Below are 24292 nucleotides of genomic sequence, written 5' to 3'. Positions count from 1 at the left end.
TTATGCTCCTCTCGCCCATGTGCATCTGTTTACAACGAACATATACATAACATATACGATGTTACGACGTGTGTGTTTGTGTAGTCTTAAAGGGATAGTAGCATTTTTTTTAAAGTGGGGTTGTATGATCTACAAATAGCCCCTAAGAACTTTAATTGCAGTAGAAGACTCTCTGCACTCCTCCCGTTAGCAACGCCAGCCCATAATAGCCCTGCCCAGAGATTTACAACATACATTGTTGTGAACAGACCCAAAGAAACGGCCTATTTTCACGGCCTAAAAGAGGTTTTACCTGGAAAAAAATACACAGTTCCATTGTTCACTATAATATAATTTTTTCCAGCCCTTCAAAGTGCAGGAAAAACACAGTTTTTATTTGGACCGAACCAACTGCTGATCGGCGGCCGCTAACCCTGGGTGGAGGGATACGTGAGTCGGTTAGGTCCAAATAAAAACTGTGTTACTTAGGGGCTATTTGTAGATCATACAACCCCACTTTAAAAAAAAAAGATACTACCCCTTTAACCGTCATAAACAAAAGATTATGGGTTACGGAGCGTGTTTGTGTTGCGGGGTGCAGAGACGAGAGCTGGGACACCGGGGCGTCGTTCTCCATTTGTTTGAACGTCGCTGGGTGAAGTCCAGCAGCTTCACCCACAAACTCTGGCTCAACTCACATAATCTGTTTCCATCACAAAAAGTCGCATTTTCATTTAATCGATACGCTGACTAATCCACCCCCCAAAGCGTAAAAACTTTTATGCGCATTTACTGCCTTTTTCCGAATTTCCGGCGTTTCCATTCAAGTATTTATTCGCAATTTTTGAAAATGCGAATAATTAAAAAAAGGTGGATGGAAACGCAGCTACAGACACAGTGACACAGTGGCCTCCCAGTACCTTCTGTCTGTCCTGATAGGCCAGCGAGGCGTCGGGCTCCACGTTGTTAAGCTCCGCCTCCACGCCGTCCAGCCACTGGTTGACGTCGTCGTGGGCGCTGGCGAAGCGCGTGGCGAGCTGCAGCGCCTGCTCCAGCGTGCGGAGCGCCTTGCTGCTGCTCGCCGTCATCTCCGCGTAGCGCGACTTGATGCCGTCCAGTTTCTCCTGGATCAGGAGAACCTCCTCGCCTGCACACACACACACACACAAAATATCAGAGATATAAACTTTATGTTTTATTTAATTTGTCTTTATTCATCTATTTATTTATTTTCATTTCATTTATTTGTCTTATTTGTTTGTAACGGGACTCTGCATATTCATGAACATACAATATGTAGCCTAAATATGCCAGATTTAGCTCTAAAGCTAATTTCCATCTGCAGCTGTTTTTTTATTATTATTAAAGGGATAGTTCACCCAAAATTGAAATTTCATTATCTCCTCCCCCTCATGTGGACTAAGGGCTGGGAGAAGTTTCAGAGTCCTCCGTGGCTTCTCTGAGTTACAGGGGGTCTCGGCGTAGCAGTGCATGTCCATATAACGGTTGCGAATGGATACCAACTGTCTTCATAACAAAAAGACACACCAAAAAACATCCAAATAGAGCCCCTCTTCCCGAGGAGAGAAGCTTCCGCTACAATCAAGCTTGAAATATAGACTTATTTAATTTTATTTCAGGACAATTTCTCATGTCGGGGCTTCAATACAAGACGGACATTACATACGAGCAGCATGGAGGTATTTGGATGTTTTTTGGTGTGTCTTTTTGTTACGAAGACAGTTGGTATCCATTTGCAACCGTTATATGGACATGCACTGCTACGCCGAGACCCCCTGTAACTCAGAGAAGCCACGGAGGACTCTGAAACTTCTCACAGCCCTTAGTCCACATGAGGGGGAGGAGATAATGAGTGAAATTTCAATTTTGGGTGAACTATCCCTTTAACTTTTTATTTGAACTTCAAATCCAACACATTTTATAAACATGTTTTTCCTAATAAAAGTTGTCGATTTTTAAAGTTTCACCAGCTGCTGCACTGATTCAGAATCAGCACAAACTCGGCTAATTATTATTATTAATATCAAGACTCTTGTACAGTTCATGTTCGTGTCTGCTTTAATTGTGAGTCTTTATATGTGTATTTGACAGTGTTGTTTTGTGTGTTTTATTTCCTAAAAGCCAAACCAAAGACAGTACAGACTGAAACTTTAGCATTAAACATTAACAGTAGCTGAAACTACACGTCCTATATATGTACACATATATAAGTTACCTGTGGTCTGTTTGAGTAAAGCTTGTCCGTTCTTGATGGCCTGGTCCACTGTTTTCTTCCTGCTCACGATCTCTTCATTCAGAGACTGAGGGAGGAAGAGGAAGAGGAAGAGGAAGAGGAAAAAGAGTCATTAAACTGCTCTTGTGTGTTTCAAATCTGCTCTTTTTTCTCATAATAAATAATATTAAACATTATCATATTACATGTGTGCAGAAAGTTTGTTGCACATTAAAAATCTGCTTCTGGTTGAAACACACAGGAATGAGTCACACCTGGATTTATCTGGATTTATCACATTTATAAACAACTTTAACTTTAATTCTTACATTGATCTTTGAGCCACAGTTCCTGGAAATGAATCAGCTGCAGTCACAAGATAAACCAACCGTCTGCTTCAATGTTAGTATTTGATTTTTTTTATAGTGTATTTTTAAACCAAACACAGTTTAAGGCCTTTTTGGACAATATCTGTCACTGTTTTTGATTAATGTCTAATAAAGTTACATTTGTATAAAGCAGCTTATTCATCCACGATTACACATGTGAAAAATAAATCTCTTTAAAGGGATAGTTCAACATTTTGCCATAATCCCTATAGTCATAGCAGTAGGTTCGTTACCTTTAATTGTCGGTGCAAGCTATTTTTAGAACGGCGGAGCAGAGCCGTGAGCTGCTCAGAGCTACGCTACGGAGGCTCATTATGGGATTTCTTGGTTTCCCTTCATCAAACTCATCAAATACACAATCCAACAACTCCACAACGCTCTGGTGGACAAGTTGTGAGCTGCACATTCACCACGCTATGAGATAATAACACAACGTTACCAGACAGAGTTGTTTTAGAGGGAAATTCATGCAAAACCAGCTGATGCACGTTGCCTTCAGGGACAGTTTTTCATCATCAGTCTCTGTATTTCCCTCTAAAACAACTCTGTGTGGTAACGTTGTGTTATTATCTCATAGCGTGGTGAATGTGCAGCTCACAACTTGTCCACCAGAGCGTTGTGGAGTTGTTGGATTGTGTATTTGATGAGTTTGATGAGGGGAAACCAAGAAATCCCATAATGAGCCTCTGTAGCGTAGCTCTGAGCAGCTCACGGCTCTGCTCCGCCGTTCTAAAAACACCTTGCACCGACAATTAAAGGTAACGAACCTACTGCTATGACTATAGGGGTTATGGTGATGGGCCAATTTGCAAAAATGTTGAACTACTGTTTCCCTTTAAGGTGCATTTTGAACAAATGAGCGAATCATTTGAATCGACAGCTCTCTCTTGTATAAAAATTCAGTTTCGCCGTCCAATGATGTAAACCCCCCGTGTGTGCATAGCTCCAGTTGTCGTTACCAGAGTGTGTTTGTGTTGCTCTGCCAGCTGCTGCGGCCGGTAGCTGTGCACCGCCACCTGGCCGAGCCTCTGAGCCACCTCGGCCAGCCAGTTCAGCACCTCCACCTCGTCCTCTCCGAACAGCTGAGCGTTGGCCAGCGCCTGCTCCAGCAGCGCCGCGCGCCGCTCGCTCCAGTCGCTGAGCTCCGAGTGGCCCGACCGCACCGCGCCCACACGCTCCCCCAGCCAATCACGGTCCGCCGCGCAGCTCAGCGGCGTCAGCGATTGGCTGAGGGACTCGAGGCGGTCGACCTCGGCCTCTCGAGAGGACACGTCATCTTGGAGCGCCTGGGAAGTGTGTGTGTGTGTATGTGTTTGGTTGTGTATGAGCGTGTGTGTGTGTGTGTTTAAAAAGGAGATGAAGGGATGTGAGAACAGAAAAGGAAAATAACAGAAAAACAAAAGACAAATAATAAAAACTCAAAATATGAGAGATGAGAAATCATAGAGAAACAGGAAATCATAAACATCGACGATGAGAAACTGAAACAACTGAGATGAAAATGAGAAACTGAAGGGAACATGAATAAATCAAGACGTGACTGTGACTTATAATAATATGAATCTTTAATATGTCTAGTATGACTCTACATCTGTGATTTCTACTGCGCTGTCTGAACCCACGACCTTCAGTTTGACCGTTTTGCACAAAAACACCAGCAGCACCCAACACAGGCTGCTACCGTTTTATATATTATATTTTAATTTCTATGTTCTCACTTGAAACAGATCATGTCTTATCTGTTGTGCACTTCATTGTTTATTTTTTATCTTAGCGTTAGGTAATGTCCTGTCTTGTGTATTGTATTTTATTCAGACATCTGAAGACCAACACGGAGAGGATGAGGAGGAGCTTCTTCCCTCAGGCCATCAGACACCACACACATACACTTCCATGCACTACTGCACTTTGGATAATATACAAATATCCAGAGACTTTGATTTTAATAACATATAAAATGCACTTCTTTTTCTTCTTTTTTATATTGATTGCTATTGCACTATTATATTATATTTATTACTACCCACCTCTTTCGGTTTTAAATATCCTTCTCTTTCTTCTTTTATTGTTCTTGTATCTCTATTTATGTTATGCAAATGACCAAAGGTACATAAGAATTTCACTGTAACTACTTGTAATTATATGTGACAATAAAGTCAACTTAACTAAACTTAACTTACTACTTACGTACGTACTGTCTAGAGCTAAACTTCAGCTCTGTATACTACCTACTGCTGTAACATGTTACATCAAAATGTCATAAGTAAAAGAATGTTATGTCAAAATGTAAAAAGCAAAAGAATAGAAAAGATCACGATAAAGATTTTATTCTGTGGGTAATGGGGGCGGGACTAGATAAACTTTTGCTTCTCCCGCTTTCCCTTTCGGCCATGTGTATTGTATTATTTGAACTAAGATGAAGTGTGATGATGATGATTTAAATTGACATGCCCGAAATAAACAAATAAAAAATAAAAAATAAAATAAACTTAACTTATTCTGTCAGGTGGGACAGTGAGAAACGGCTTTTCGATCCATCTGGATGTTTGGTACATGTGGTCAAACCTTGTATGTTTTATTGTATTTATTTTCATCTGATCCGACTGTGCATCTATTTTTACTTCCACGACCTCATGTGAAGCACAAACACCTGAGCGCTCGGGGACGTCGACACCCTGGTGACCTGATTTAACCCATCAGAGGACCAGGTATGTGTGTGTGTGTGTATGTGTGTGTGTGTGTGTGTGTGTGTGTGTGTGTGTGTTTGGTATGTGTGTGTGTGTGTGTGTGTGTGTGTGTGTACCTTGTGCTTGGTGATCTGCTGCGTGATCTTGGCCGTCTGGGTTCCCATGGGCTCGGCGGAGCTCAGGCGTCGCTCCGTGGTGCTCAGCCACTCGCCCAGCGGCTCCAAGGCCTCGTGGAACTGAAGCGCCAGAACCTGCAGCTCCTCCAACTGTCGCTGCCTGAGGGGGGGGGGGGGGGAAGAGGAGGAGGAAGAGGCTTTTATTGGTATTTTATTGCTTTTTGCTGATTTTGTGACGGTCAGCTGTGCTTTTATTAAAAAAAAAAAATCACGAAATGTTATTAAATATCAAAGAAATGTGTTGTTTCTGTGTGTCGGTGTCAAACAAAGCATCTCACATATATAATAATAATAATAATAATAATAATAATAATAATAATAATACATTTTGTTTGTAAGCGCTTTTACGTATTTACGGACAGTTAGTATGTGTTGTGTATGTGTTCTATCCTATGTGGTACAATATTTTATTCCATTGTTGTTCTTTTGGAAGGTTGCCTTGTACGATCTGGCAGAGGGACAGTCGATGAAAACTAGCTATATAAGCTAATTCGGGTGCATTTACATGTGTTTTTTATACAGTGTTTATTAACGTGCATTGTCCCTTTTCAAATAAACTAAACTGAAACTAAACTGAAACTGAATACAGATGCTCAAAGACACTTTACACTTTAAAAATCATAAAATAGAGCAAAGTCAGAGTGGAATTCAGATTAAAAACAGCAATAAAACAGTATAACACACAAAAATGATATACAGCATATATCTATATATATCTATACATATATCTATATATATAGAGATATATATGTGTGTGTGTGTGTGTGTGTGTGTGTGTGTGTGTGTGTGTGTGTGTGTGTGTGTGTGTGTGTGTGTGTGTGTGTGTGAACTCCACAGTGTTGTGTATCACACTTGGCTGCAGGTTTCCAGGCGTCGACCTGCTGTCAACGTGTTAATTATGATTTGTCTTTGTCGTGCCACATCACATCCTCTCCCTGTGTGTGTGTGTGTGTGTGTGTGTGTGTCTGTGTGTGTGTGTGTGTGTCTCTGTGTGTGTGTGTGTGTGTGTGTGTGTCTGTGTGTGTGTGTGTCCTTGTCCACCACACAAACCAGAGGTAATGATACTCTTCTCTGTTAAAGCGCCCGGAGATGAAACAAGAAAACAGGAAGTCACCGGAGCAGCTGATCATTATTATGTTTTCAAACATCTGTCACGTCTTGTTTCTCCTCTCCCCTCCTCCTCCCCCCCTCCTCCCTCCTCCTCCCCCGGGACACCCACCTGGCCCCGGCCTTGTCCAGCAGCTCGCTCCACCTCTCGGCCAGACTCTGCAGCTGGGTCTGGATCTTGTCTCGGTCCTGGGTCTCGGCCGTGGCGGCGATCCTCTCTCCCTCGGCCCGGATCATCTCCACCGTCGGCCGCCGGTCGTCCAGCAACCGCTGCAGCAGCTGGAGCAGCCGGGGACAGATGTGGTGACCAGTCAGTAGACATGGCAACACAATATGATAGCAGTGCTTTCATATGACGTCATGCAACAATGTTATTTATTTATTATTTACTGGTTCTAACCCCTGACTTGCCTTAACTTTAACCTTTTATCCACATATTTATTATTGTGTTTTAATACATTATGTGTTTTTATGTTTTTTACTTCAGTGTCTCGTGATCTGTGTTGTTCTCTCTCTCTCTCTCTCTCTCTCTCTCTCTCTCTCTCTCTCTCTCTCTATATCTATCTATCGTTCTATCTATCTATCTATCTATCTATCTATCTATCTATCTATCTATCTATCTATCTATCTATCTATCTATCTATCTATCTATCGTTCTATCTATCTATCGTTCTATCTATCTATCTATCTATCTATCTATCTATCTATCTATCTATCTATCTATCTATCTATCTATCTATCTATCGTTCTATCTATCTATCTATCGTTCTATCTATCTATCTATCTATCTATCTATCTATCTATCTATCTATCTATCTATCTATCTATCTATCTATCTATCTATCGTTCTATCGTTCTATCTATCGTTCTATCGTTCTATCTATCGTTCTATCTATCGTTCTATCTATCTATCGTTCTATCTATCTATCTATCGTTCTATCTATCTATCTATCTATCTATCTATCTATCTATCTATCTATCTATCTATCGTTCTATCTATCGTTCTATCTATCGTTCTATCTATCTATCTATCGTTCTATCGTTCTATCTATCTATCTATCTATCTATCTATCTATCTATCTATCTATCTATCTATCTATCTATCTATCTATCTATCTATCTATCTATCTATCTATCTATCTATCTATCACATAGTATGTGTTTGTTGTTTGTATATGATATATAACAATAAGCCTCATTAATGAGGTCTGGTTTTTTTTTTTGGTTACTTCTGAATACGTTTGATTTTTACCTTTACATACCACATAATATAAAAATATCCACTATCTTTTTTTTAATGACAATTATTTATTAATTTATTAATTATTTTTTCACTTTACCAGATTTTTTTTTTGTATTTTTGGGCCCAGTATGTTAATAAAGTAGGTTAGAGTAGTTATCAGCTGATTCCACCACTTGTTTCTGTTTTGTAAAATGCTCATCTCATCCCACTTTTACGCTGCAAATATCAAACTTGCACCAACCAAGAATGTTGAACTATCCCTTTAACGGGACAAACTTTTATTCACACACACACACCCTATCTCTCTCTCTCTCTCTCTCCGTCACGGATGTAAACACGTGTGATTGATCGTTGGCCGAGACTGCAGCTCTCTCATGTGCACAAACACAGGAAGTGTGTGTTGGATAAACAGGGAAAACTGTGAGTGTGTCTGAAAACAATATGAATCCACCATGCGTGTGTGTGTGTGTGTGTGTGTGTTTCTGTGTGTGTGTGTGTGTCTGTTTTTATGCCAGTCTGACTGGCAGACGGTCAACTGGGACGGTTCGGATGCCAGGCAGACGGATCATCGCCTTTGTGCGTGTGTGTGTCCATTGTTTGTGGTTAAAGGACACCGAGGACGTAAATCAAACAAAGTCCAACACATTCACAGCAAACGGAAAAAATACTTTCTCAGTTCTCACACAACAACAATGTTTGGAAAATAAAATTATCCAGAAAAATAAAAAAAAAGTGAAAAAATTCAAATCTGCTTCAGTTGATCCGTCAGGAAACTTTGCGCCTGACGATCAGAGGTTTAAAAAATCCCCCAAAATGGAAAATATGAGGAAACGTCAACTCTTCAACACAAGTCCTCACTGAGCTGCAGCAGCGATGTCACACAGCTCACTGTTTTCTTTATTTTGAGTTAAAATAATCACCCTACCGCTGCTTTTCTTCTAAATCAGATCATTTTTATTCTCCTCGATCTGATCAGAGATAATTTAATAATATTTTTTATTCCTCAAACTCATCTTTATTCTCAGCTGCTCTGTTACAGAGTGAAAAATTACCTGTGACTGTGTGAAGCAGCTTCAGGGTGTTTTTAGGAAATATTAGTTATCTTAGTCCAGAATCACAAGATCATTTTGGAGCCTTAGTTATTTTCTCAATCACAAGTTTTCTAGTTTTTTCTGGTAACTTTGTGACTTTATGTAAATGTATCTCCCTCTCTCTTCCTCTTCCCTCTTATCTCTGTTTGTTAATATATTAAAGTTGCTGTGTTTTCCTCCGCCGTACCTTCTGTTCTTGGATCTGGGCCTTCACCACGCGGTATTCTGCGGACGGAGGCTTCTGATTGGCCACCAGCTCCTCCGTGTCGCTCAGCCAGCTCAGCAGCGGCTCCAGAGCATCCTGGAATTTCCCACAATGCAACAGGGCCTCCTGCAGCTGGGCGATCCGCTCTGCAACCTGAAGGAGAGAGAAATAATTCAGGTGAGTGAAGCTGCAGGAAGGGATGTGTGTCCCGGGTACCCGAGTAGGCAATCTGCTATCCGGTTATGAATTTATTATCCGGTTAACCTAGGATTAAAAAAACAGCACGTTAGAGCAACAGTCTAGTATCAGATCAAACTACATCATCATGCCGTGGTTCGGCTTTTTGTAGCGTTAAACTGTTTCGGATCAAGCAGCAACATGATTTTCTGCTGTGTAAAAGCGTTTTTGGATCGAGCCTCGGACTTTCAAACCTTTTACAATAATCTGAGACGACAGGTGTCATCAAGTCTTTAGAAAATCTGCTTTCAGTTTACAAACATTCTGAAACCTTCCCAGTTATTTCCTGAGACGATGCGAGGCAGAGAGGACCGAAGGCACCAACATGTAGTGTGGACTAATAAATAAGCACCACTAATGATTTAAAAAAAAAGAAAAACAAGTTTTCTCCTCCGAGGCAGCCCTGGCATAAAGATGCACATCTGCCCCGTATGTGCATCTTAAACTCCATCTCTACTCTTATTATTGTCGTGGTAATTCTTAGCTGTTTGCTGTTGGTGAATAATGAAATAGAGACTTCGCCGGCGGACATTAATTTATTTCCTTGCAAGGAAAGGTCAGTTCAAACCCGAGTGGGTGATGGTAAAGAAAAGACTCTGAGCAAAGGGAAAACCTAAACATTTATAGCTGAGGGAAGGTCCACTTCTGGGGTGTGTTTGTGTCCTTTGGCCGGCCCCTTCCCTGATTGTGTTTTCACACCTTCACCTTTGAAGGTATCATCACCGGTCTCCCGAGGTAGTATGGAGTTAAGAGATACAATTTAAAATACAAAGGGGTTTGAGTGTGAATTAGGAAGTGGGAAGTTGGGCATCACAGATGGTTAAGTGTAAAGGAACTTGAATCTACAATTGCAGAAGGAAGTCTGGGAAAGTACTAGGGTGTAGGAACATCTCAAGTGATTAAAACAAAGGAATATCAAGATTTACCATTACATTATCCACCTGATATTTAGTCTGACGACGCTGTGTGTCAGTAATGCACTCTGTCCGTCAGACATGACCTCATTTTATTCTTTATTACAGTATTCGGTTACCCGGTTACGACAAGGTTAGGATACTCGGTTAGAAAATTATTCGAAATGCCCTAATCCCTACCTGGAGAGGCCATGTTTGATTTTCTTGTTTTGTTGTTGTTGTTGTGTGGGCGTGCGTGTCTTTTTACCCGTTTGTTGAGCGAGTTCCAGCGGAGGTTGGTGGTCTCCAGGTCGTGCTCCAGCGCCTGCGTGTCCGTGTGTTTGGCGGCGCTCTGGATCAGACCCTGACCCACGGCGTTGACGTGCTGCAGCTTGGGCTGGATGCCGTCCACCTGCTCCCGCTCCACCGCCTGCAACACAGAGATGGAGATAGAAGCTCGTTAACTGATTGGCCGACTGACTTTTAAAGGACAATTCCGTGCAAATTCACCTCAGGGCTGTATTTTATTCTAACATTTTAGGTCTAAAAGAAGGAATCTGAAGATTTTTAGTTTAATTGAAGTGGATTGAAGTTCTGCTGCTTAGGCTGTTTCCATCCCTCAAAGCCACAGACAGCGTCAGATGGCGACTCAAACATGCACCCAGAAGTTTATTCACTTCAAGCAAGTCCAGAGTTGATATTCCTGTGTTTCTGACACAAACGGGAGCTTCCCACTGCACCTGAACACACCGAGCGTCAACTTGGGTCTCGACTCCGCCAGACTTTGAATTAGATCTAGTTTTACAAACATGTCGGCTTGCTTGAAGTAAATAAACTTCTGGCTGCATGTTTGAGTCTCCATCTGACGCTGTCTGTGGCTTTGAGGGATGGAAACAGCCTAAGCAGCAGAACTTCAATCCGCTCCCATTCATCGCTGCCGTGGCGATGCGGGGACAGACACAACTACCGCAAAACAGGAGCAAATAAACTGAAAACCTTCAGATTCCTTCTTTTAGACCTAAAATGTTAGGAAAATAGTTGAATTTGCCCGGAATTGTCCTTTAATGCATCACTAATGAAGGAATAAAAAAGGAAGAAGAGGAAACACAGGAAGAGGAGGAGGTACAGGAATATACAGCGGGTCAGAAATACACCACACACTCGATCTCTGTGACGACAAACGGAGGCGACGCTGCAGCTACATTTAGCAGCGAGGGGATGTTACAGAGAGGGAGAGGGAGGGAGAGAGGGATGAGCAGAGATAAGAGAGGAGTGGGAGACAGGAAGAGAGACCAGAGAAACGAGGGAGAAGGAAAAAAGAGGAGGGGGAGGAGGGGATTATGGGGATTAGAGGGTTCGACGAGTATAAGGGGCTGGAAAAGGCTGAGTCGACAACACACAGAAACACACATACTATAGAGTACAACACAACCTGCACTTCATCACACACACACACACACACACACAGACACACACACAACTTCACTTGTCTGGCCACATTACTCACTGACACACACACACACACACTCGTCACACACACACACACACTTGTCACAGCCATCTTGTGCCGACAATAGAAGCAGCCACCCGACAGTAAAAACACAACCAGACTCACACAATCTGATGCTACTGTTTCAAACACACACACACACACACACACACACACACACACACACACACACACACACACACACACACACACACACACACACACACACACACACACACACACACACACACACACACACACACACACACAGGTTCTCAAAGCTCGGCCCGGTCCAGAGCTACGAGGAGTTTTAGATGCCAGTGATCAATATCTATAATCAATAAGATTCATAAATGTAAGAATTTGCTGCGTTTAAACTGAATATATATGTTTTTTTTTTTAAAGGGATAGTTCAACATTTTGGCAAATTGGCCCATTCCCATAATCCCTACAGTCATAGCAGTAGGTTCGTTACCTTTAATTGTTGGTGCAAGCTGTTTTTAGAACGGCGGAGCAGAGCCGTGAGCTGCTCAGAGCTACGCTACGGAGGCTCATTATGGGATTTCTTGGTTTCCCTCATCAAACTCATCAAATACACAATCCAACAACTCCACAACGCTCTGGTGGACAAGTTGTGAGCTGCACATTCACCACGCTATGAGATATTAACACAACGTTACCACACAGAGTTGTTTTAGAGGGAAATGCAGAGACTGCTTGATGAAAAACTGTCCCTGAAGGCAACGTGCATCAGCTGGTTTTGCATGAATTTACCTCTAAAACAACAATTCTGTCTGGTAACGTTTCTCCTCCTAAAACTATAGGGATTATGGCAATAGGCCAATTCGCCAAAAATGTTGAACTATCCCTTTAAGTCACAGGACAAAAAAACAAAACACACCTCACTCAGTTTTCACATCGTCACTTTATAGATTCACTGATCGATTAAAGAGTCATAATCGCTTCTAAATCAAAGCAAAGGAGCAAAGGAAAATCTAATAACTTCTATCATTCATATTGATCTACTGTATCTGTGTCACTTCTTCAACTCAACTTTATTTCATAATCTCTGAGCAATGAAATGTCTTTTTTTTGTTTTCTCTGGTTCTTGTTCTCGCTGAAAAGCAGCACTGACCTCAGACCAGCGGCTCCGTCAATAAATGTCAGAAACTTTGTCCTCATGTTTCTCAAACTATTTCAACAAATCCACAGAACTGCTTTCCAAATTTCACGGCGGGATTTCACCACTGGGAGCTTCCCGTCAGTCTGGAGGGGGGAGAGGGGGTGTGGGTGTGTGTGTGTGTGTGTGTGTGTGGGAGTGGGGGTATGTCTGTGTATGTGTGTGTGTGGTGGGTCGGTCGCTGACATGAAAACGTTTGAGAAGTCTTGACATTCAGTTTCGGGGCCACAGAGGGAGAATTAGGGGCCGGTGGTTTGAGATGCTGCAGCAGCCAAACCCACACGGCCACACAAAGAGACTCACACACACACACACACACACACATGACTTTGGTAAATCCAAAAGCCTGGGGGGGGGAAATAGCTGGTGTGACATGACTGAGGGTGTGTGAGGGGAGGGGGAGGGTGGGAAATAGTGAAAATGAGGGTTTGTGTTCCAGAGCGACGCAGCGAAGTCTGGAGGAGAATCACAGAGAAGCTTCAACACTCGTTGTGCGTCCAACTCTGAAATAACAACAAACCAGTTCAGAGAGAAACTAAAACATCTGAGGAACCAGAGAGCGACAAGAAACAAACACAACGGGAGAGAGAAACGTCTCTGTTAGGATTTATTAACTCTATAAGACTTTGTTTTTCAACCTTGGGGTCGGGACCCCATGTGAGGTCGCCTGGAATTCAAATGGGGTCGCCTGAACTGTTTAGTAATTGCTAAAAAAAAAATTCTTCTTCTTAAAATTATGATTAAAAACACCACACACAATCTTAAACAACTGTATTTCTATACTTTCACTAACTCAAATATAAACCGTGTTCAAATAAAATGCAGCGTATAAAAATATCTGAGCTGGCGCATCTTGATTGACCGAGTCGCCAGAAATTTGTGATGTCAAAATGGGGTCACGAGCCAAAAAAAGGGTTGGGAACCACTGCTATAACAGCTTTTATTTTGTTGAATTAGCTCCTGATGCATTCAAAGACCTCAATGAGACTCAGTTAATACAAGGACCATTTAAGATGAGTGATTATTTAGTTAAATAAAATGCACTAGACCTAAAGATTAAAGCTGCACAATCAATCACAACCTGAAATCACAATATGACCGAATGCTAAAACCCAGAGGTTTTCAGCTTTTACAGATAAGACTCGTTTGTTTCTATTTCTTCATCTCGTTGTGTTGACATTGTGCAGAACTCATGAGCCTGCATGTCGTTACAGTATAAATGTGTTTCTCAAGAAACAAACACAACGAGAGAGAGCAACGTCCCTCTGTTAGTAATGATTAACTCTATAAGAGATTTTATTTTGTTGAATTAGCTCCTGATGCATTCAAAGACCTCAATGAGACTCAGTAAATGCAGGAACCATTTAAGATGAGTGATGTACAAGAAATTATTGAGTTAAATAAAATGCACTAAAATAACTAAATAAAAACCTAAAGATTAAAGCTGCACAATCAATCACAACCTGAAATCACAATATGACCAAATGCTAAAACCCAGACTGCAGAAGCTGCAGATTTTCGTCTTTTACAGACTTGTTTGTTTCTATTTTTTCATCTGGTTGTGTTGACGATGTGCAGATCTCATGAGCCTGCATGTCGTTACAGTATAAATCTGTTTCTCTGCATCACACAGGTGAGTTAAAGCCATGTCACTCAGAAAGCCAGAAACCTGCAGGAAGCAGCTGCAGCAGCTTATCGAAGGAAATGTCAGAAATATAAATTAATATTTATATAACAGAATACAGATATAAACCGTGATGCACATCTGTATTAACAAGCAGATAAAACCTCGAACCACAAAACCGTGCAGAATCCAAATCACAGGAGCTGCTGAAGCTGATAAAGGTAGAAGAGGTAGAAAAGGTGCAGCGTCAGCACCATCGGGCTTGTGTTGCCGTGGAGACGACAGATCACAGTCACAGCGGTCAGGACGTGCGTCGCTGCTGCTGCTGCAGAGACACGGGGACGATTCTGTCCAATCACATCGCTTAGTTTCTGTTTGTCTAAAGTGAAGCAGACGAGACTGAAATCACAACATCTGCTCTGGTGATCACAACGAGCTGGTTCCACTCTGCAGCCGCTAAAAATACTACATCACACACACACACACACACACACACACACACACACACACACACACACACACACACACACACACACACACACACACACACACACACACACACACACACACACAGACACACACACAGACACACACACACACGTTTGGGAGTGTTTAAAAGTGTCGGTGGTTTATGACGTGTTGTGGATGTTTACAGAGCTGCACACACACACAGACACACACACAGAAACACAGTGAGTTTGTCCATGTAGCTGCAGCTGGAACGTGTGTGTGTGTGTGTGTGTGTGTGTGTGTGTGTGTGTGTGTGTGTGTAGGGGTGTGTGTGTGTGAGAGTCTCTGCAGTGGCTCATAATCAAAGGCTTTACAGGTCTCTGCTCATCTGGTTTAAATACAGCATCAGACTGCAGGTTATCCAGGCCAAGGCTGTGTGTGTGTGTCTGTGTGTGTGTAAGAGTGTGTGAGTGTGTGTGTGTGTGTGTGTAAGAGTGTGTGTGTGCAAAAGTGCAAATCAATGTGTGTAATTATATGTGTGTGGAAAGAAATGATGAAGCACCGTCCGCTACAGGTAGAAAATCTCTGCACAAGATCAAATATGAATGAGCAGCATAGTGTGTGTGTGTGTGTGTGTGTGTGTGTGCGTGCATATATAAGTGTGTGTGCGTGCATATGTGTGTGTGTGTGTGCATGTGTGTGTGTTCCTGTCCAGTTTGCACGCAGATGTGTTGTCGTGGTGACGGGCGTCATCATACTGTAGCTGCTGCCTGGAACAGGAAGTCTGTCGGCCAGAACAACAATGACTGCAGCCATGACCCGCTCCACCCTGCACCGCTCCGCCCTGCCCGGGTGTGTGTGTGTGTCTCTGTGTGTGTGTGTGTGTGTGTGTGTGTCATAGATAGAGGGGAGGAGGGGGGCAGAAAAAGGAAACAACAGGGAAAGTCCACCCACCCACCCACCCATCATCCAAACATATACAGTAGGATGTTCAGTATAGAAATGTATGTTACAGCTTCTCCGACCTTCACTACTGCAAAAACTCAACATCTTTCCAAGAATATGTCTTATTTCTTGTCAAAATGTCTCATTTCTAGTCAAAATTAATCTCTTTCCACTTAAAATAAGACTCATCACCTAAAAATTAACTTGTTTTGAGATAATTTTCACTTGTTTCAAACAAATTTTCACTTGAAATAAGTAGAAAAATCTGTTTTTTTGTGCTTGTAATAAGAAAAACTTGCTCCACTATCAGATTTTTCTAGTTATTTCAAGTGAAAATCTGCTTGAAAGAAGTAAAAAGTGTCTAAAAACAAGCTACTTTTTAATGTGAAGAGTCTTATTTTAAGTAGAATGAGATTTGTTTTGACTAGAAATGACATTGTGACTAGAAATAAGACAAATATTCTTGCTAAGATGTTGAGTTTTTGCAGTGCTCTTCCTGTCACATTCTCTTTCTCCCCCCTCCTCCTCTCCCTCTCTCTCTCTGAGTGGTTGAATCCACTAAACCAGAGCTCTGGAAAATGTCCCACATACTTGTCATTCCTCCCCGAACTCGGCCAACACGCAGCAACACACACGCACACACACACGCACACACACACGGACTGAGCTGAGCTAACTTAACCATCTCCACCAGGCCTCTTCCCTCACACCGTGTCATCACTCATCCCTCTTCTACCTCTTCTCCTTCCTGCTGCCTCCTCTCTCCTCCCATCATCCTCTCTGTCTCTCTCTCTTCGTGCGACGACACCAAACCAAACCAAACCAAACCAAACCGACTCTTTTCTGCGTTTCGTTCTCACCTCGACCGCAGATCAGCGACGATACGACCGTGAAAACACCGGGATGAGACAGAGGAGATCTGACTGAAGCTGGGAGGGTTGTGTGTCTGTGTGTGTGTGATGTCATCAGTTCTGACGCTGCTGAAGCTGCTGCAGACGATGAAAGTCGACGTTTTACTTCATGAAACTTGAGAAATTTTGTCTCATTATTATAAAAACCGAGTCTGATGCTTCTATACCTTGACAAACTTACTTATTTTGTTTGTTTTTATTTTAATGCTCTTTATTTCCACTATGTAAATGGCAATCCTATGTACAAAGGGTACTAGGCATAACCTTTTGGTTGCATGTATTACTGACCAATCTATGCATTTTGTCAGTCTCTTCTTTTTTTAATCGACCGAATGAATAAATAAACTAAACTAATAAAACTAAAACTAGAAACCTTTAAACATAATAAACTTGTTGCATGTTTGTTCTTTCTGTAAATCTGAGAAATCTGATGATGTTTTATCAAACTCTCTCTGCAAACGGCTTCTTTTATTTGACTGGATCCTAGGGCTGTGCCAAAAAATGGATTCACATAAGAATCGCAATTCTCATTTAATACGATTCAGAATCGATATAAAATGTCCCAAAATCGATTTTAAAGAATAGAAAAATGAAACAAATCTGCCGGCTGTCGGCCTCCATTTCCTTAGCATTTAATCGTGAGATTCCCACCCCTACTGGACGCAGAAATGTTTCATCTTCTACTGAAACTTTTCACTATTTTCTGACTTTTACCAGACAAAACCTGAGCAATCCAGATATGATCTGCAGGTTATTTAATCAGGAGAGTCTCTTAAAGTCTCTGACACTTTCCTTTAAATATTTTAAATTCATGTCGAACGTGACGGATTCTGTTTCACTCTCGAGCAGCGGCGTCGGTCACGGTCTCGTTAAGCGTGACGACCTCGGGACGAAACGACAGCGGTGGCGATGGTGGAGGAGGCAAATCAGGTCAGAGAGTGTGTGTGTGTGTGTGTGTGTGTGTGTGTGTGTGTGTGTGTGTGTGTGTGTGTGTGTGAGAAAGTGAAAGCACATGACTGAGAAGCTGCTTCATGTTAACGACATACGTGCAGGTTAAACACATGACTCTGAGTGCAGAGGGTCCAGGAGAGCAAATACTGACCCAACGACCTCTCAGGAGTGTGTGTGTGTGTGTGTGTGTGTGTGTGTGTGTGTGTGTGTGTGTGTGTGTGTGTGTGAACTGTGCATGAACATGTGTGTGAGCTCTATATTTAGTGGTCATCTGTCATCTGACTGGTGACACCGAGGTGACGATGGCGATCGTCCAAAACTTCACTCAGAGGAAATCGATTTCCTGATCAGAACGGAAGAGAAACATGGAGCACGAACACACACAGACACGCAAATATGCACGCACACACACACACAGACACACACACAGAGACAAAGTAAATGATGTGACGTTCAGGATCATTTAGGATTTTGCAGCTGCAGTCGTTCTGCTCTGAGCTGGGTCAGAACGGATTTCCATAACGACACGATCACATGACCGGAGAGCTTCATGGGAAGAGCAGCAGGAAGAATATCTGTCTTATTTCTAGTCAACACAAATCTCATTCTACTTAAAATAAGACTCATCATATTAAAAGTAGCTTGTTTTTAGACACTTTTTACTTCTTTCAAGCAGATTTTCACTTGAAATAAGCAGAAAAATCTGATAGTGGAGCAAGTTTTTCTTTCTTATTACAAGCACAAAAAACCTTTGCTTTCACTGGCAGATTTTTCTACTTATTTCAAGTGAAAATTAGTTTGAAACAAGTGAAAATGATCTAAAAACAAGTTCATTTTTAAGGTGATGAGTCTTATTTTAAGTGGAAAGAGATTAGTTTTGACTAGAAATGAGACATTTTGACAAGAAAAAGGACAAATATTCTTGGAAAGATTTTGAGTTTTTGCAGTGTAGGTACGTTTCCCAGTTTTACTAAAGTGCTGCAGTGGTCAAAGACGGTGCTAGTTTACATACACATGAATAAAACGAATAAATATATAAATCATGAGGTGGCTATTACTCCGAGAAAAAATGTTTCCCTCCTCCTCCTCCTCCTCTTCCCTCACTTCCTGCCTCTGCCCTCGTCTCTCGCTCTCTTCCTGTCTTTCAACCCCTCGTCCTTCCTCACTCCTCCTTTCTCTTTCTCTCTCTCCCTTTAAATGCAACGAGGAAGGAAACTCCAGAAAAAAGAAAAGAAAAAGAGAGAGAAATCTGTTTCCAAACAAACCCAGTTGTTGATGTTGGAGGAGGAAATGTGAAAAAGTGAAGTCAACAGGTTAATAACGGGTTAATAAACCCCATTTTGAAAAAAACAGAGAGTCCTTATTTAACATCAGCAGCACACACACACACACACACACACACACAAATATCTCATGCAAATGTGGCCGGGCAGTCAAATCAGAAACGGCTTCATCCTCCTCTTTCATGTTCTCAACACACACTCTCTCACACACACACACACACACACACACACACACACACACACACACACACACACACACACACACACACACACACACACACACACACACACACACACACACACACACACACACACACACACACACGTAGAAGCTGTGAATCAGCTCCCTGTGAGACGAACAGACCGAGGAGGAATCTCTGATTTGAGACGAGACGTTTGAATCTAACAACAGGAGAACGACGACGCTCCACCGTTTTTAATAAATAGCTATTGTCTTTGATGATGTAGCTAGATGAGGAAGAGGAAGAGGGGGGAGGAAGGAAGGGGGAGGGGGAGGAGGAGGAGGAAGAGGAGGGTGATGCAGCAGCAGACTCAGGCACTAAATCTGTAAAATCATTTAAAAAAACGCTTCAAATATTTGATCTACGCTTTTTTTTTTCGCTTTCATGCTTTTTCTATGTTACACACACACACACACACCCTCCTCCCCCTCTTTCTCCCCCCCTCCCTCCCTCCCTCCCTCGCTCTTTCACAGGTTTGTCCCGGAGGCGTTTGTTCAGAACCAGAATTATCACATCAATCAAAAACACAACCGTATGAAGGCGCCGTCGGCCTGAAGCCACCTGTTTCTGTTTCTCTCTCATCCTCCTCCTTCTCTCTCTCAGCGCTTCGGCTTCTGTTGCCTTTATATATATATTTTTTTTTTCATTTAATTTTGTTTCTCGTCTTGTTTTGGAACAAAAAAAACGCAGTTTGTGCAGATTTCATGACAGGGTATACTGTATACAGGAATCTTGAAGATAATTTTAATACCTTTTTAAGACTTTTTCAAGACCTTCTCAACATTTTTTAATACCTCACCGCCGCTTCAAGCTGTAACCATTTACATCAGTGACACTTTTAACCAGGGCCGTTGTATAGGGGAGAAAGGTGATGATAACTCTAGGGGCCCAGCGCCCAGTGGGGCCCATAAAAAACCCCAGTAGTCTAATCTTTGTATGACTGATTTATTCTGCATAAGACCCTGACTAATACTCATAGTACACTGTAAAAACTCAACATCTTTCCAAGAATATTTGTCTTATTTCTTGTCCAAATGTCTCATTTCTAGTCAAAACTAATCTCTTTCCACTTAAAATAAGACTCATCACCTAAAAATTAACTTGTTTTTAGATCATTTTCACTTAAATTCACAATAAATAGAAAAATCTGCCAGTGAAAGTAAGTTTTTTGTGCTTGTAATAAGGAAGAAAAACTTGTTCCACTATCAGATTTTTTCTACTTATTTCAAGTGAAAATCAGCTTGAAAGAAGTAAAAAGTGTTTGTTTTTAATAAAACAAATAAATTCACACACTTCCGCAATGTGTTTTACAACTCAAACTCTTGGACAGCGAATTCAGAAAAAATACCTTCAATATTTAAGACTTTATAAAGTCGTGAAAAGACTTTTTGTCTTAATTTTCCCAAAATTGATTTATCACCTTTTAATACATTTCACGACCCCGCGGATACCCTGCATGAGCCTGTTAGTTAAGTTACAGGATACGACTAATATACACTGAACTCTTATCGCATGTGAGTTCAGGTTGTGTCACAAGCAGAAACCTGCAGAAGAAAACGTCAGAAATATGAATATAAACCAGCCACATGCAGATAAGACTGTGTGATGTGTCTGCACTCGTTGCTGCTGCTCAATGATCAAGAGCAAAAATGCAAATCCCAAAAAAAAGCTGTAGTTGTTTTTCTGTTTTTTCTTTTCTTTTTTTGTATAAAGGTGAAACGTGCACTGTCAGCATCATCAGGATTATGTTGCTATGGAGACGGCCCTGTATACAACAAATCATATTTTCGGGACGTACCAGGACATGTTTAATGAGATGCAATTAAACTTGGCTCAATCTGATAAGAAATGATTTAAATTAAAATACAGGCATCGGATGATTTTCTCAAGGACTGAAGCTAAAATGATCATTATTATTATTCAATATTTCCTTGATTAATACCGATTTTGTATTTATGTTCATGTTTTTACTGAACATTAAAGATGCTGTGTCCATTAAAACTAATAGAAGTCATGTATATATATATATAAGTGTATATACGGTATGTTCTAATAAAGGTTGATGACTGTAGGCTATACAAATAAAAACGCACAAATATAACTAAATAAATGCAAATCGGTCAGACTCAGCATCATCATCAGTCTTGTGTTGCTATGGAGACGCCCCTGACAACGGATCATATTCATATTCAAGATGCAAACAAACACGACGTCATCGTGTTTAAAGATTCTCTAAAGTTTCTGTCGGTCGGAGCAGAACAAACGCTGCTGCTGCTGCTGCTGAATCAAACATGTTCTGTCTGAGCCGCCACCGCCGCTACCAACACACACACACACACACACACACACACACACACACCGCCGCTCGCCTCTCCATCATCATCATCATCATCATCATCATCGGTCAGTCTGTCTGTACTGTTGGTTCCCTGCTTCATCATCAAACAGCAGAGCAGAGCGGGTCCATCTGTCTGTCTCTGTGTGTCTGTATAGGACGGACACACACACACACACACACAGAAACACACACACAAACAGACACACACACTAACAGACACACACACACACAAACAGACACACTAACACACACACACACACACTCTTTCTCCTCCTCTCTGTTTAAAACCAGCTCCATATTAATCCAGAGACCTTCTGCCTGTGTGTGTCTGCCAGCGTCGCTCTCTTATCGCTGCACCAAAGAGCTTCGTGTTGCACTAAAAGGTGCCCCCCCCCCCTTCAGCCCCCTACCTCACCCCACATACCCTCCACCCCAATGAAAACAATAGCTTCCTCCACCCAACCTCCCTGTCTCCCCATCGCCTGTCACAATGTCTTTGTCTCTCTACCTGTCCTCCTCCTCCTCCTCCATCAGCAGCAGCTCACTGCAAAAACCAAGAATATTTGTCTTATTTCTCGTCAAAATGTCGAATTTCTGGTCAAAACTAATCTCTTTCCACTTAAAATAAGACTCATCGCCTAAAAATCTACTTGTTTTTTTGATAATTTTCACTTGTTTCAAACTAATTTTCACTTTGTGCTTGTAATAAGAAAGAAAAACTTGCTCCACTATCAGATTTTTCTACTTATTTCAAGTGAAAATCTGCTTGAAAGAAGTAAAAAGTGTCTAAAAACAAGCTGCTTTTTATGTGATGAGTCTTATTTTGACTAGAAATGACATTTTGACTACAAATAAGACAAATATTCTTGGAAAGATTTTGAGTTTTTGCAGTGCTTAGTGAAACTTGCCTGTTTTTGTCCATATTTAATTTCTGCACCAAAGCAGAATATTAAAGTTAGAGTAGATGGGGAGGGGGGATTTGGGGGGGGGGGACACTAAGAGCACAGACATAGAAAAAAAAAAAAAAACTAAACTCCATTGCAGCAGAGAGGAAGGAAAAAGAAATAAAGAGGACGACAGGAGGAGAAACAGAGTCCAGAGTTTTCTCCGGCACCTTCTTATCTGAGATCTAAGTTTATATTCCAACTTCACACACTGTTTGTGTAGCTGTGTTGCCCCCCCGGCCTGCCTCGGTATTTACCTCTCACCTCCTTATCTCTGCAACAAACCCACCCGAGCATGGCCGGAGAGTGGAGGGAAGAGGGGGGGAGAGAGGGAGGGAGGGGGGAGAATGAGGGTCTGGGCTCTCGGGCTGAAAGGGGATTTCATCATCACACAACAAAAGTGCATGTGTCACCTTTCAGAAATGTGCACAAGAAAGTGGAGGCTCAGATTTCTTGTCGAGTCGTCATCCATCATTCATTACTGAGGAAACATAAAGGGCTCAGTGTGTTTCTGTGATTCTGATGAACGGAGCAGGACTCACTCATCATTAAAGCTTCTTCTTCCTGAAAGGATGTGTGCATTATTAAATGCTGCTGCTTCTTCTTTTTCTTCTCTTGGAGGAGAAGGGAATTAATTGGAGCCCAGTTCTGATGGCTGCGGTGTGAACGACTTTGTAGCTTCTGCTCTATAAAGTTCGCTCCACGGTGCGTTCAAAGACTCTTTGACCCGAGGAAGGATAAAGACCGAGATAAAACATTTTCTTTTCTCTTTTTTCCCCTCCAAAAGTCTGCAGATGAAGGAATTATACTCAGTTTGGATTATTAAAATCATAAAATAACATAATAATAACTGAAGAAGCGGAAAATGTCACTTTTAAAATCAATAACAACGAAAAGAAGACGGAAAAATAAGTAAATAATCCAAAATGGTGACTAAAACTGCTTTACCTGCACAATTATTTCCTTTTTTCTCTTCCTGTGCATTTGTGCATGTGTGTGTGTCGATGTGTAGATAGATGTGCATGCTTGTCCTTGTGTTGCGGCTGCTTGACGGTACAGATATAGATCATATGGAGACAGACGTTGGGTAACAACTGGACTGTCACTCATCATCGTTTTATCTTACCTACAGTACTGGACTGGACTGTACATGCACTGGGTTGTTATAAAGTCTGCACCAACAAGAAATGACGATATAAATGTAGCAAAAACAAGAATTTAACTGGTGCAGAAATCAAACCAACAACATGACGCTAAAGTAAGCAAAGGGAAATGTCGACTTTTCAATGTTTTGCACGACGGGACTCTGAGTGAAGCCGTAAGAGAGCTGAGCCTGAGTAAACACGACATGTGATTACATTAAAGTGAAGCCAGAGCAGAGCTGTGACTGGACCGAGAACAAACAGATATGAGGCCTGATAACACACACAAACACAGACACACACACACACACACACACACACACACACACACACACACACACACACACAAACACATAAATATAGTTAAGTGTACTGGTAAACCCACGCAGGGTGGACGAGCAGTGACATGGAAACTACAGCAGCAGCTTCATCATCTACGTGTGTCTGATATTAAAGAGCAGGATTTCTCCCGTCGCTATGCTACATTTTTACCTACAGAGTTGTTTTAGAGGTAAATTCATGTAAAACCACTGATGCACGTTGCCTTCAGGGA

At 41.7% G+C, this 24292-nt stretch overlaps 1 protein-coding gene across 1 annotated transcript in view; it reads right to left on the bottom strand.

The window, feature by feature from the left end:
• The window catches only part of LOC310993737 (microtubule-actin cross-linking factor 1-like), a 207296-nt gene that overhangs the window by 55392 nt on the left and 127612 nt on the right, over window positions 1-24292 (bottom strand). Inside the window, exons 61-67 of the mRNA XM_083982185.1 lie at window positions 10509-10670; window positions 9093-9263; window positions 6684-6850; window positions 5405-5564; window positions 3561-3887; window positions 2216-2300; window positions 900-1126 (exon numbers count right to left, since the gene is read on the bottom strand). Of these exons, the coding sequence (XP_083838311.1) occupies window positions 900-1126; window positions 2216-2300; window positions 3561-3887; window positions 5405-5564; window positions 6684-6850; window positions 9093-9263; window positions 10509-10670 (1299 nt within the window). The remainder of the gene's footprint in view (window positions 1-899; window positions 1127-2215; window positions 2301-3560; window positions 3888-5404; window positions 5565-6683; window positions 6851-9092; window positions 9264-10508; window positions 10671-24292) is intronic.

Source organism: Trachurus trachurus, assembly GCF_905171665.1.
Source record: "Trachurus trachurus genome assembly, chromosome: 11".
NCBI lineage: Eukaryota > Metazoa > Chordata > Actinopteri > Carangiformes > Carangidae > Trachurus > Trachurus trachurus.
The sequence above is the reverse complement of the archived record's forward strand: the minus strand, read 5'-3'. Positions and strand labels throughout refer to the sequence as shown.